The sequence below is a fragment of the Falco peregrinus genome, chromosome 12 (assembly GCF_023634155.1).
Source record: "Falco peregrinus isolate bFalPer1 chromosome 12, bFalPer1.pri, whole genome shotgun sequence".
Lineage (NCBI taxonomy): Eukaryota > Metazoa > Chordata > Aves > Falconiformes > Falconidae > Falco > Falco peregrinus.
The window spans coordinates 5,472,305-5,485,927 of NC_073732.1; the positions used below are offsets into that span (position 1 = coordinate 5,472,305).

The 13,623-nt window shown below is 46.4% G+C and overlaps 1 protein-coding gene across 2 annotated transcripts in view; it reads right to left on the reverse strand.

The window, feature by feature from the left end:
- Positions 1 to 13,623, reverse strand: part of GPC1 (glypican 1) — a 222,257-nt gene that overhangs the window by 104,575 nt on the left and 104,059 nt on the right. For both annotated transcript variants that reach the window (XM_013295100.3, XM_055817425.1), the window contains exon 2: positions 1,033 to 1,191. In XM_013295100.3, the coding sequence (XP_013150554.1) occupies positions 1,033 to 1,141 (109 nt within the window). In that variant the 5' untranslated portion in view covers positions 1,142 to 1,191. The remainder of the gene's footprint in view (positions 1 to 1,032; positions 1,192 to 13,623) is intronic.

A 13,623-nucleotide genomic window follows, 5' to 3' on the forward strand; every position in this document is an offset into this window, starting at 1 on the left:
TGGCCACACAGTTACAATGCATTTTGCAGAGATGCACTGCCTTTTCTTTCTATTTAGTGTAAAAGCACTTAATCTTGGTTACCAGCTCCCTGAAGGTCAGGCTTATTTCTTTAGATCTATTATTTACTGCTTGAAATTTCCAGTTCCACCTTTCCAGCTATTATAGCTTCTTTCCCCAACTCCTATTCTTTTCACGATAAATACATATGACGACTGTTGATAAAGTTAGGAGGACCGTCATTCTAAATGTCTGACCTTCTTCAAAATCTGATAATGGATACAGTTTCTGAATCATAGGTCATCTCAATTTTGCCAATAAACCATTTATTTCCAGTGGCCTTCAGACCTTGAGGTTTACTGTGCGCTGCAAATGGATTCTTCAGGGAAATAGAAGACAGCCATCCTCAGCCTTTGCTTAGTGCATTAGGAGAGATACTGTCCTTTGGAGAGTTTGGTTGTCCACAACATCTCATGCACCACAGTCTCTAAAACCTTCACTGCCATGTAACATTTTCTGATGTTTGTATGAAGCTCAAAGCTATAAGCATCTTGTGTGAACTAACCTCCTTTACATTTGCAATTTATATGAAAAGGGCAGAAAAAAAATCTATGCTTCCTTAAACCCTCCCAATCTACTGAGGGCTATCCAGTCACCTTTACCATATTGTTCAACTTAGAGCTCAAGGCACAGTGCCAAGTTTTACATCACTACCTCAAATGTTATGCTGCTGTGGTAAGACCCGATTACGCCATGCTCGTAAAAGCTGTGTCAGTGCCAAGGTACACAATTTGTTGGTAGGAGTGCCTGCCAGCCTCCTTCAATGGCTTCACTGAAATGAGTTCTCAAAATGACTTGGTCTTGCAAAAACACTGCCAGAGGTATAATTCCTGTTGAAGGTCGACACTTCACGTAAACTACTGAGCAAGGTGCAGAGGAAGGCATTGAACACAAATGCCTGGCTTGATCAGTGCTTGGAAAGTTAAGCAGTGACTAGATCCTGAGCAAGGGGGAACTGAGCAGGATTTACTTACCGTCAAAACTTCTGTGCTGCGCTGTTAGGGTTGTCTGCACAGAACGACCGGCTTCTTTCATCATGGCTTCAAATTCACTTCGGCTTTTGTTTGCAAAGTTCTCCTCCATCTCGCTGGTGCAGCAAGTATAGCCTTGTGGGCAGATTCGCAGGTGCTCCCCTAAAATGAGAGAAAACGTACTTGAATGGCCAGGTCTGGAAAAGGAAGGATTTCAACCCAGACAACCTCAGCATAAAAACATTGCAGCTCCCTATTTACCTAGATCTGCATCAGGCTTTACGTGTTTACCTCCTAACTGGACTTATCCTGCATTATTATAGTGGTTGGTATGAATGCAAGTACAAATTTTCTCACTGCTGACTCTGAGCCAAGGACACAAAATTCGTCCATGGGGCAAGGAGAAGGGAAATACAAGCGTTTCCTGCTCAAAGTCTGCCCTACAATCCAGCTCTGCCCAGAATCCCAGAAGACATGGAAGTCTCTTATTCAATGACGTACTAGTCATCCTCACTAGACTTAACATGTATATTAGTACAACTGTTTGAAACTACTTTGTCAAGAAAAAAAACAACTCCAACATTTTCCCTGACCTCCCAAACTATCCCCCCACTCCATCCTGAGAAGGCATTTCCTTAACCAGAGAGGTGAGATTAGTGAGAAGTTTTCAAAAGACAGGGATGTGCTGAATGTCAGTTTGGGTGACTAATTACCCTCCACAGATTTTGAAATCTGCTCATTTACTATTTTTTCAATGAAAAATTTCTCTCTCAGAAAGAGACAAGACCACCCAAAAAAGGGGTTGCTATGACAATTACTGATGGAATATACCCTTGGCTATAGGGAAGGACAGGAAAGGTAAGAGGACTCGGCAGTCAAATTGAAAAATTCTTCAGTATCAGAGCTCCTCCTGCCCTCTGCACATCTCTTTATTGTGGAGAAGCAAGTGTTTGCACAGGCAGAGTCAGCAACATTTTAAAAATAATTGCTTAAGTTCTTATGAGTCCTTACAAAGAAAGACACATCCACCTGCAAACACACCCTACGTTTCTCCTTACCCAGCAATACGAATTCATTTGGATGAAATCAAACATCAGGGGTATTTTTTTTAAAGAATAACACCACCCCCCCCCGCCCTTGGTTCCAAGCACGCACTGAGATAAACCAATTACAAAGAAGTTACTGTGCTTAACATAATTTGATTGGGATTGCCAATGATTTTGCTGGCAGTTTTACAGGACTGCTGTCTTAACGTCATAGCTGAGCTGAAACATACATTTACAATCATGTTTTATCTTGTGAGTCTCGACAGCTTCAAATCTTGAACCTGCACAGTCCTCCAGAGTTTCCCATTAAAGTCCTGAGCTATTTCCAGCATAGAGCCCTTAGCAAATGGGTGCCTCCGGGTAAAGGGTCTTTGAAACTGGGCATGTGTCCTTCCCTTGTGAATGCCATGTCATTAGTAGCCTGACTAAGAGCAATTTTGACAGGAGTGCTCTGTAGCTGATGTACTTTAGGCAGAAGACGTTCAGGATGAGTTTGCATTTTGCTGGCCCTCAGGTCCGTGCTCACAGATGGCTCTGGAGCAACCTCTGCAGGGCGCTGGGGTGAGCTTGCCCTTGGAAAACAGGTTATCGTGTCCACTTCCATGGACAGGGCAGCCTTCCTGCCTATGTAATGGGAATTGCTGCCCACCAGCATAACTCCCAGCATCAGGCTCATGTTGTGCTCCCAGCTGAGAGGAGCGTCAGTGTCCTGTCTCCCACGGGACCCCCCTCCCAGTCCCCACGAGCACCCAGGCACCACTGTGACACACCGTCAAGAGCAATGGGGAAAGCAGCAACTTGCTTCAATATAAAAAACTAAGAGTTGAATACTAGCATCACGCGGCTTAATGCTTGCCACGCAAAACACAGTGTAAGGTGCAGTGCCTGCAAGCGGGGCTGCCCCAGCAAGGGGACACCTACACGTTCATCATCGGCTTAGGCCTCTCCTTCCTTCACAAACGAGATCATTGCAATTCATTCCCTGAGATCCCTTCTGTAAAGCTGCATTTGTACAAGAAACTCACAGTGAGGATGGCTGATGTGTGACCGAGAGGCAGAAAAAAGGAGTGGTGACTTTTTGACAAGACACAGCTTTGTTTCCTGTGGTGGCAAACTAAAAACTTTCTTCTCATCTGGCCTCTCCCACCCGATTTCTGCTGCCAGGGGGTTTCTGGCAAGGATCAGTCGTTCGCTGGCAGCTGTTTTACTGCGGCGTGCACCCTTCCATGCTGCTCTCAGTGCCCCCAGGACCTCTCTGAAAGGCCTATCAACAAGGAAACGGATCCCAAAGGATCCCAATGGCTCCCTAAGACTGCCTTTACCACCACGTCTCAGTTGCTGACACATTTTGCAGACGAGGCCCTGGTTGCGTGACCCCTTGGCCCCCAAGGCACCCAAAAGCACGAGCGCTCCCGCCACCGCTCCATTCCCCACCGGTGCTCGCAGGTTCAGCCTAGGCCTCGGGCACCCCCTTACCAACCCCCCATGTTGGTACACCAAGGTAAAGCAGCGGGAAGCCGCCACCTGGGAACCCACAGCTCCCGGCCTGCCGGCAGTGAGCCGGCCCGGCCGCGCCATGCTCTGCTAACCCCTCCGGCACGGCCAGGCCGCAGCCCTGCCTGGAACCGGGAGAGCAAACGCGGCTGCCAGGGCTACCCACCCGGGAAACGTTCACTATTATTATTTAACCAGGAGACACCTACAAGTTCACCAAAGCTGCTGGTTCCCCAAACAGGCTTTAGGAACAAAAAGGGGAACGTGTGGGGATTGCCTCTGGGGAAGAAGGCGGCCTGCCCACAGTGAGGAAGAGGACGTGGAGGAAGAGCCCCACAACGCATCCCAGCTCCCTGAGGAACGACGAGGGGTGGTAGAAGCGCGAGGCCTGCTAATTAAAACGTGACGTGACTGGACAAACACCTCTCCTCTCCAGCCCTGGGCGGAGCAGGGCGTGTGTTTCAGCAGGATGGCAGGGGTCCAATGCCTTGCCATGGAGCACAGCTTCCAGCAGCCACCGGCCAGCCCGCACCGCCGGGTCGGGGGGGACAGACAGAAAGCCAGCGAAAAGTCACACCCATAGCTAAAATGGCTTCATTCTACACAACTTTGTGAATTGCATATAGAATTTAAAGCCTGAACTCACAGCAGTTTCAATCCCTTTTGAAGCAACATTTATCTTCGGTTACTGCAGGCATTTGTACGGGTACTCAGCACCACAGCACTTTATCTCAGTGGGGAGCAAAGTTTTTACCATTTGTCTTTGTAATTCAAACTCAGTGCACACAAAACAGTCTTACAGCACTATAAAAATACTTTGCTTTGCTTTTTAACCTGACCCACCCTGGAAACATTATACTATTATTATTTAACCATTTTTATTGACTCCAAAATAAACGCACTCTCGACTGTATTTTTGCTCTCCTTGTATTTCAAAGTTCATTTGTTTGCTAACTTGCCATCACCACTGAAGCTACACTATAAATATCTCCGGGTTCCCTTGGTAGGAGATTATCTGCAGATACCTACGGAGAGCTGGAGGTGTTTTATGAGGAGTAAATCTGCAAGATACCCTGCGCGTTCTCCTCTCCACTGCTGCGTCAGAGAAATTTCCCCTCGTATACAGCTGACATGATGCTAACTGCTTGCTCCAGAGCACATGCTCCTGGTGCCTGGAAGAGCTTTATAGAAAGCACATGAGCATGGCAGAAGCTAAACTGGCAGCAAGCAGAGGTCCATTCCAAACCTCCCTGAAGATAACAAAAACACTTTCAGTGACTCAGGCCAACTCCATCAGGCCCAGAGAGAATTACACTGCTCCATGTGAGTCTGTAAGTGAAACCCAGCCATCTTCCCTGAGCCCTTGACTTGCAACCCCCCAGCTGAGCGTGGCTGGTAGTGGAGCACGGAGGTGCCCAGGGTGCACTCAATGGCTCAGCTAGTACCAGCTCCACGCTGCCCTAAGCGCTCTGGATTTAAGACACACTTGTAAGAAAAACAGGATGCACTTTGGGATGCTCGGCTTCCCTTCAGAAAACTATTGGCTTGCCCAAGCCTCCAGCAGCCAAAATATGTGGTTCCATCTGGGTCTCCCTTGAAGAGCCACCTCTCTGCAAAGGCTGCCGAAGGCGTGGTGGGATGTAACCCACCTATTTCACAGTCTCTTGGAAATGAAGACAGGGCAGAGCATGCATGAAAACAGCATCAAACAAATATCTCATTTATGATTAACTGCCCTAGAGTGGAAAGGAACAGGCAGGAGGCTGATGACAAGAAAATATCACACTGCCTGGCTACAGGCTTGAATTGTCCTTCAAATACCCTCTCAGCTGGCTGGGTTAACAGATCATTTTGGCTATCAGATTCATTACTGCCTTTGAAAGTGCTGAACATGAAATCACTTGACAACTTCCTCGTCAGGGGTGGAGCCGGCTGGGCTGCTTTGCAGCAGGGTCCTCACAGGAGGAATACCCCTGCTCTCAGCCACCACCAACACAAGCTGAGACGGGGCTCAGCTCCCCGCTTCTTCCCCCGCGTGCTCCCAGCACCACTGCCCTGGCCCATGCAGGCTCCCCTTGGCCACCGGCCCGCCTGCCACGGGCTGTGCCGGGAGCTGCTGCAGCCATGGCGTGTGGTGTAACGCACTGGGGCTGCACGATCTCAGCTGGCTGAAGTCGGAAAAGCTCTCTAGCTGTTCACTGCGGCTGTGTTTCACCCCACCATGAGGCTCCATAGCCATGGAACCAAGAGAGAAGGGCAGTCCCAGGGGTGTAAAATGCAATACTGAGAGATGAGTCCTTGGCTCCTTTAACCATGTAAATAGCGCTATTTCTATTTCTCTCACAGGATGTTGGAGATTGAATTCATTACAATGTTTGCAGAAGGTTTGGGGTTATTCGGATGTGTCAGAGTATCTAAATGCAAATTATTACAAAATCATTCCTCCCAGAGGTTAATTTACTTCAGGCTGTGATAAATCTGTCATGATTCTTCCCTCATATTTGTAGCCCTCCTCCCACTCGCTTTCCAAACTGCTCCAAAACCTCTTTTCACACTCCTAGATCAAAACTGACCTCTGGTTGCCTCAATCCAGTCCCCCATGCCAGGACACCTACTGCCCAAACCCCCTCCTTGGGGGTTTCTGGGTGGATATGTCTCAGGCAATCAGGCTTGCTGAAGTCCCACACGGCTGAGACCCCCCTGCCAGGCACGGCAGGGACACCAGGATGCAGCCCCTGGCCAGGTACAGCCAGTAAACATGAGAGCACCCAGCAGCTGAGGAGCTCCAGCCCTCTCCTCCTGCCCCTGGCAAGCACAACCACCTGTTGGCCTCTCCCTCTTCATACCTAAACCCCATCCAGGGTAATGAGCAACACAGTCAGGAACTGACGGCCAAACAGTGGAATTCAGACCATGAGTTTTTGATTTTTTTTTTGTTCTCCCTTCTGTTGCGTGGTGTTTGGTTGTTTTTTTTTTTCCCCATGTCAGAGTGTCTGCAGCGGATACAAAACGAGCCTGGAGGTGGTACAGATGTTAAAAATACCTTGCAAAGAGGTACCGCAATGAAAGTAAATCCCCTTCCTTATGCCTCCCAGCTTTTCCTGCTTCAGGTGTTCCTGTCCCCATCTCTCTTGAAATACATCACTTTAAAGAGAACATGATTTAGCACATGCTGATAAGTAACTGACAGCATGGCCTCTAGCACTAGTACCCTGATGCTATCTTGAAACAGTCTTGTCACAGATAACTCCTAGAGGGAATGGGGGTACCCAAAAAACGTTCGGACTAGGAGACAGTCCTGGCAGACCGCCCTAGGAAGAGCTCTTCATGCCCTTTTCATTCTAGATGCACTGAGAAACATCAGCTGATAAGCCATTTCCAGACACCTACGCCCCATAAAATTTGTGTAAGGTGTCCGGATGCACAGCTGGTCTCTCATAGTAGCTACTAACATCAAACTGAACTGGCTATCAGACTGCTCTATTAAGGAGACTGCGTATCAGGAATTTTCCCATATTGCAAAGGCAGGTGTTAGCTAAGAGCTGTGCAGCCCATTTCTTTGCTTTGCAGTCAGCTGCTGGCAAAACATGGTATCTTCTATTTTCTGATAACGTACTAAGAGAATTGTCTTTGGCTTCGGTTTGCACATAATGTCACAGCAGGTCTGAATATTAAGTATTAGTATGGCAAGGCTTCACACTTTGATCAAAATGCACCGGGACATGTCCTCCCCGGTCTCAGCGATACCACCGGCTGAGGATATGCATGGTGAGGCAGGGCTGTAGGCTGGCCAAGAGAAATCAGGGCAGGATATGGTCATGAGGAAGGGCTGTGCTCACGTGAAGTCATGATTTTCCTGCACTTTCATACCAAGGAGCACCTCAGGATAAGTAGAGGTGGCAGGGTGTAGCTGGGAACCGGCCCCACCACTGACTCGGTGGGCACCTTGGATGAGCCAGACTGGGAGCTAATGCAATGAGGGGGAGGGGAGAGCCAGAGATAAGCTGTCTGCTTTACCAGCACCCTGCTGGAACCCCCCAATGACATCAGCACGTGCTACGTGGCAGGACCCAGGTTAACCCAGCCCAAGGTCACTGCACAGAGGACTGTGAGGAAGAGGCAGATGCCATCTCACATGCTGCATCCACAGCAGCCTCCCCATGCACATCAGTGCTGCCTCCCAGACTCAGTAAGGCGAGAGGGATTGGGTTCTAGCACAACCAGCCCCTATTTCTCTTTGCTGCTGCTGAGGGAGTAGCTGGGTATCTCAAGGGACTGATAACAAGGGCATGAAGTCCTTTCAAGCTGCATGCCACAGGTCTGAATTTGTCCCGTGTCAGCAGCTTTTGTAATGCCTTACCATCTGACTGCTGATCAAATAGCTTGTGCTATCTGGGATGAACTAATGTTTTCGTTCCAGATAAAGAAAACAAGCACTACGTTCCACATCAGTGATAAAAACAGCAAACCAGAGAAAATAGCTAGAGAATATGCTTATTCTCTTAAAGCAATGCACGTGTTTAAGATGAGACAATAGCAAAACATTAAATGCTTGTTCTCACAGTTTATCATTCAAACCAGGATTATACCAACAGAAGTGAACAACCAAGAGCAGATAATCCATAAGATTTTCTTTTTCCACGCCTTACCTTTCTACTCAACCGGGATTTAATAAACTATCAAAACACTGTTAACCAAATAAGACAACTTAATCTGGCTACTGTGCGGAGTTGGCTCCCTACCAGGTTAGCAGGGTTCTGTTATTGCATTACGGTGAAACCCTGACACAGGGACAGATACAGGTATTTCTGAGAAATATCACAACTGGCATCCTCAGAGCAGAAAAGCACAGATGGGTGGGAGGGCTTCGGGACTGCTGCGTTTCCTACTGACACAGGCCATTCAAGTTGGGAGCCCGGCTCCCAGGGAGCTGGGTGGGAGGGTGCAGGGGAGGCTGAACGGGGATTTCCTCTGTATTTGCTCTGTTGATGTGTTGAAATACTTTGGGCTCCTTAGGCTGTCAACTCAGTATCACGCTCACACGCTGCAAGGGTGGTATCAATTTGTTTAATCCTAGACCCTGATGTCAGAGGAATTTATAAAGCAGGCAAACATGGTTAAAAAAAAAGAAAAGCTAATTAACAGAGGAGAAAGAGTCATGTCTATGTCCTGGAAAAATACTGAGCTCAGAGTAGATGCCTTAAGAAATGACAGTCTGAAAATCCGGATGTCATCTATGTACGTTACAGTGGCAAACTGCCCAAAGGAAGGGGACAGAGAAAATGTCACAAATGCTGACAACAGACCTGATTCTTACTGAAAACACTTCACCCATGCATTGCTCCTTTCCATTTTGGGAGTGTCTTTCTGAATGAAATGGAAATACCCCTTCCCACCACTCTGCTCCCCCTGTTTCTCACTCAGGACCTGGATCTGCCCATAGCTACATGGGCCTGACTGCCTCTGCCTCCGAGATGTGCACATGCAGCAGGAATCAGCACAGGGTGCAATGATCCAAGCCTGTGTTTAAAGACAAAGTAGGAAACACTTTATAATTTGCAGCAGAAAATATTTTTTTCAGCGGTTTGAGAGAGGAATTGAAGAATGAGAGCCAAATCCACACATTCCACAAGTAATGAGGGACCTCTATCTAGCAGAACTGACTGAACACACCAAACCCCAACACTCCTCAGATGCTCTTCTGGGCACTGGACCCACTGTTGGGAAGCTCCTGAGCAGGTCTGTGCCCCAGGAAAGGAGATAATCCATTATGAAAGGCTTCAAAGGGGAGCTGGGACATGGTCTACAATTAGCACTCTCCAAATAAATCAGTCTTGAAAGAAGCCCTCAGTTCGGACTAGACCAGTCACAAGGATCATGGAGAAACACACAGGGAGTTCACTGTTACACTCTTTCCTCTCCCCTTCTCTGAAAAACAGAAAACTCTTAAAAAAAAGAATCTTAGACAAGGGAAGAATTATCTTGTCTCTTCACATAACACTTGTGGGGACGTATTGAAGTTGTGTGTTGTAATCCATCATTATCAACCTCTTTCAGAGTTGTCCTGAGCACATCAGCTTCTCACCAGATGTTTTGGTTCTTTTATTTTTTTCCTTCTTCTTGGAACAAAGAGTCTTTTTATCCTCAGTTTGCTGCAATCTAAAATAAGATCAAACTGGAAACCTATCACTCTTATCAGATGCAGCTTCACTGGAGGCTTCATAACAACATAAATATGTTATTACATAAGAGGCAAAGCAATTCATTAAGCAGGATCCCTTTTTCCAATTTCTTCTCAGAAAAACATCTACTGGAGAAACTGTCAGCTCTTCCCCATGGACTAGCAGCTTGCTGCCAGAAGGATCAGACTGGAAAAGGAATCTCAGTAGTAAATTGAGGATTAAAGATGTGGTTCCCACTAAGAGGTTTAAGAGGTGAAGGTTTTTGGTTTATTCTCCATTAAGAAGAAGAAAAAAAAAAAAAGCTATGGGGCAATAGTTCATATGATCCATGACAGAAACCTGAGGAAGAGTTTGGTCAAAAACAACAGGCTTTTCCAGCCCCCTGCTGAAGCCCTACAAGGAAAATGGTGACACTGCACTTTGGGTTATTTTGGGGTAAAGAAGCTAAGGAGCTTCAGAAAGCTTGTAAGATTGTTGCTCAAGAATGGGGAGTGCTTGTGGCTAGTCCCAGTCATTTCAGTGCAAAGAACAAACCTGGATTAACCTCTCCCAGAGGAGTCAACATTCAGAGAACATGTCCTTCTAAGCCCAGCAAAGCTGCTCAAGCAGTAGATGTTGGTGTGAAAATCATGAAAAGCATCTTTCTGGGTTTCAGACACATGCTCAACACCAGGTTCCTGCAAGGCACCCCGTATTTCTTACCCCTCTGCCACCCTTGCAGGATGCTGTGCTGAGCAGGATGTACCACACCAGAGGAGGAGGTTGGGCACGATGCACAAGTGGGCTGGCACGGCTGCCCACTGTGATGAGCTACACTCCTGGCTGGTAGCTTGCCCAAATGAGGACCACATGCTGCTTCCTCCTGCTGAGCACAGCTACAGACACTGCTGGAAGCATCGGGGACTCTGGGGGCAGCCCATTCCCTTCCTACAGGAGGGTGTATGCGCCCAAGAAGGATCTTGCCTTCTAGCAACAAAAATCTCCCAAGGGAAAACAAACAAATTAAAAAACCTCAATCACTCTGTCTGCTGGTAAGAATGAAAACGACTCCTGAGTTTGCAAAAAAACTTGTCTTTAAACAGTTATTAAACAAACTAAGGTCTTAGATCTGAACCTGATTCTGAGAGTTTGCAAAACCAAAATGCCTATGCCTAAAAATTTAAGAAATTAGGTTTAATGACACTCATTAATCTTGAATTCCATAAATATGTGTATACTTTTCAAAATTAAAAGTAAGAAGATGCATGTAATGAATTGTCTGCACCCCAAAAATTCAGGATCATCTTTTTATAGATCGTTGTAAAAACTTAAAGAGACTTTACCTACGCAGAGTTGTTGGCTTGTGCCATACATTAGGAATGCTTATATCTTCTCCAAAACTCTTTGCTGTATGTGTTGGCAGGGATGTGGGAAGGTGCAGGATTGGAGGGGCAAGTTCTGATTGCTGTGGGCTTTTTCACTTTGCAACTTGAAGCTCTTGTCAGCCCCAGAAATACTTGGTACTTCTTCAGCTTTATTTGTCTCATGAATATTTTGGCCGGCAGCAAAAGCGCTGAACAACTGTGGAGCCCTTTCCTACAATTTGAGTCACAATGAAAGGAAACGGCAAGTACGGGGTCATCTTGTGGGAAGACAAAATTGCAGACTTCCAGTTTGACAAAACTGATGCAGCTGAAGCAGAACTTGGACAGACGAGTACCAGCGTCAAGGCTGGAGTCTGCAGAAGCCTCTGGCCACTGTGTGCAAGAAATCTGCAGCAGAAGGAACTCAATATGCTGCCTTTCACTTCTGGTTGCAGAAGCATGTAGGTGAAACCTGTGCCATCGCTCTTCTTTTTTATGTTTCCATCTGATCTTCCAAAAGCAGGTTACAGAAAACTGCCTGTAAACCCAAAGATGCAATGGATATCCATAGAGAGCTCCTCTTCCACCCCTAAAATTAATCCAGGGGTATAAGGAGATGAGGGCACCAGCCTGGTCCTGCCACAACCATTCCATGAACAGATTTCTGCTTCCACAAGAGTCAAACCCTCACCTTTGACCCCTGCACAGAGAGGTGACCCAGAGGACCAGGTTTAAACTGGGATGAACATGTAAAATTCCAATGCTCTGCTAGATCTCAGCATGGTTCATAGTGCATATGCCCAAAATTTTACCAGAGAAATTTATTTTAAGCAACTTCTGTTTGAAAACTTAATGGAAGTGTAGCTGTTCTCCCCTGAGCGTCAGGAACAGATGACTAAGAAATGTTGCCAGTATCTGTCTTTCAGCGAGATTAGTGTTGGGTTTGTGTGGTATCCTATTTATAACTTTGACAAACAGCTCACCCAATCATTTCATACTTAATCATAGCTGTCTGCCCAGCTCCCTTCAGAGAAAAGCTTTTCAAAAAGTATGTGCCAACATAATACGAACAAAAGGAAGCAAACCACAGTCAAGAAAAAATAGACCTTGCTCCCCAAACCAGCAACCAGCAAAAGCTCACGAGCTATACAGAAACCAGGTCTTGGTAAATCATAAGGCGTAATTAGAGCATCATTATTCATGGGACTGCATAGCTATAGTTAGTCAGTGTTTCCACTGTAAACCCCTATTTTCATAGAGGTTTGCAACTCAGCTGCAAGAAATTAGTCTGTGATGAAATTTGGCAGTAGAAATTTTAGAGCAAGGATTATTTTTTTTTAAACCATTCAAAGATTCCACCCCCCACCCCACCCCCCTTCAATTCCTCTCTTACTTCTGAGGCTGTAGCAGTACTTGTAAAAGAAACAGAAAACACTTCTGCGTGCTCTTTGATGTTTGGTTTCTGTGCATGTCTCCGTGTGGTTAATGGGACCAAAAGCACCAATTTAGTGGGGATTTTCAAATATAGAAGTCTTAAAAAATTGAAGTTGCGACTCCCACAACAATTACAACTCTACTTTCCTTTGGATGTATTCATAAGTATTACGATCTATGGTGTTAATTGCTACGCATTAAGGGGCCTTCACATTCAGAGTAAACCCTACATATTCACCAAGTGCCAAAGACGGGTTTATTTTTCATGGGATAGAGCTGTTAGATTTCTTTACATCTTTCTTTCTTTGAAATAACATTTTCCAGGGATTATAAGAGATTACTTTCTGCTGGACTCGTCCTTAAGCCGTACATTTGCCTGGCTGCTTCCTCCCTGCCTACCTGATTCTTCCAGTGGGGCTCACGTTTCAGCACGTACACAGGCATCCTTGCGACCACTAAGAGCAAGCAGGAGGATATGAAAGGGACAGAAGAAACATCGTGATGGGACATTTTATCCCAGTCAGTGCCAGACAGAGCCTTTCACAACATTTTCAACTACTTAAGAGGAACAGACTGCTGTTTGCCTTTGTAAGAACATTAGAAGAATGCATTTGCTCTTTTCCAACTAGCTCTGGCTGAAGCAATCCTAGAGATTCAGCATCCCCAGATATGAATGAGATTTACTTTCACACATATGGACCACATGCTAGCAAGGTACAGCAGTCTCTGGGCACTATGCCTGGTTGTCACTGCATGCCACAAGCGGCATACATCAGAAGGTACCTGCTTCAAGTGCAGTCCCAGCTCAGAGTGGTGGAACAGTTGCTCAGCTTGAAAAAAACACTGTAAAACAGTGAGTCTGAAGATTTACAAGCCTCAGTTTGGAACTGGATCACTGTGAGTGGTCTGAGTGTCCATCCCCATATCTTTGGTGGACAGGTTTTTAAAGATCTGACTAGTTTATGCAGGCAATTTGATTTTCTAGTGAAACAGATGCCAGCACGTAGCATCACCATGCTTCAGACCCTGTATTCCTGGACCTTGACGTTGGCATATGGGGAAGTGGGCCACCTCTGAGCTTCTAACACCTTGCAA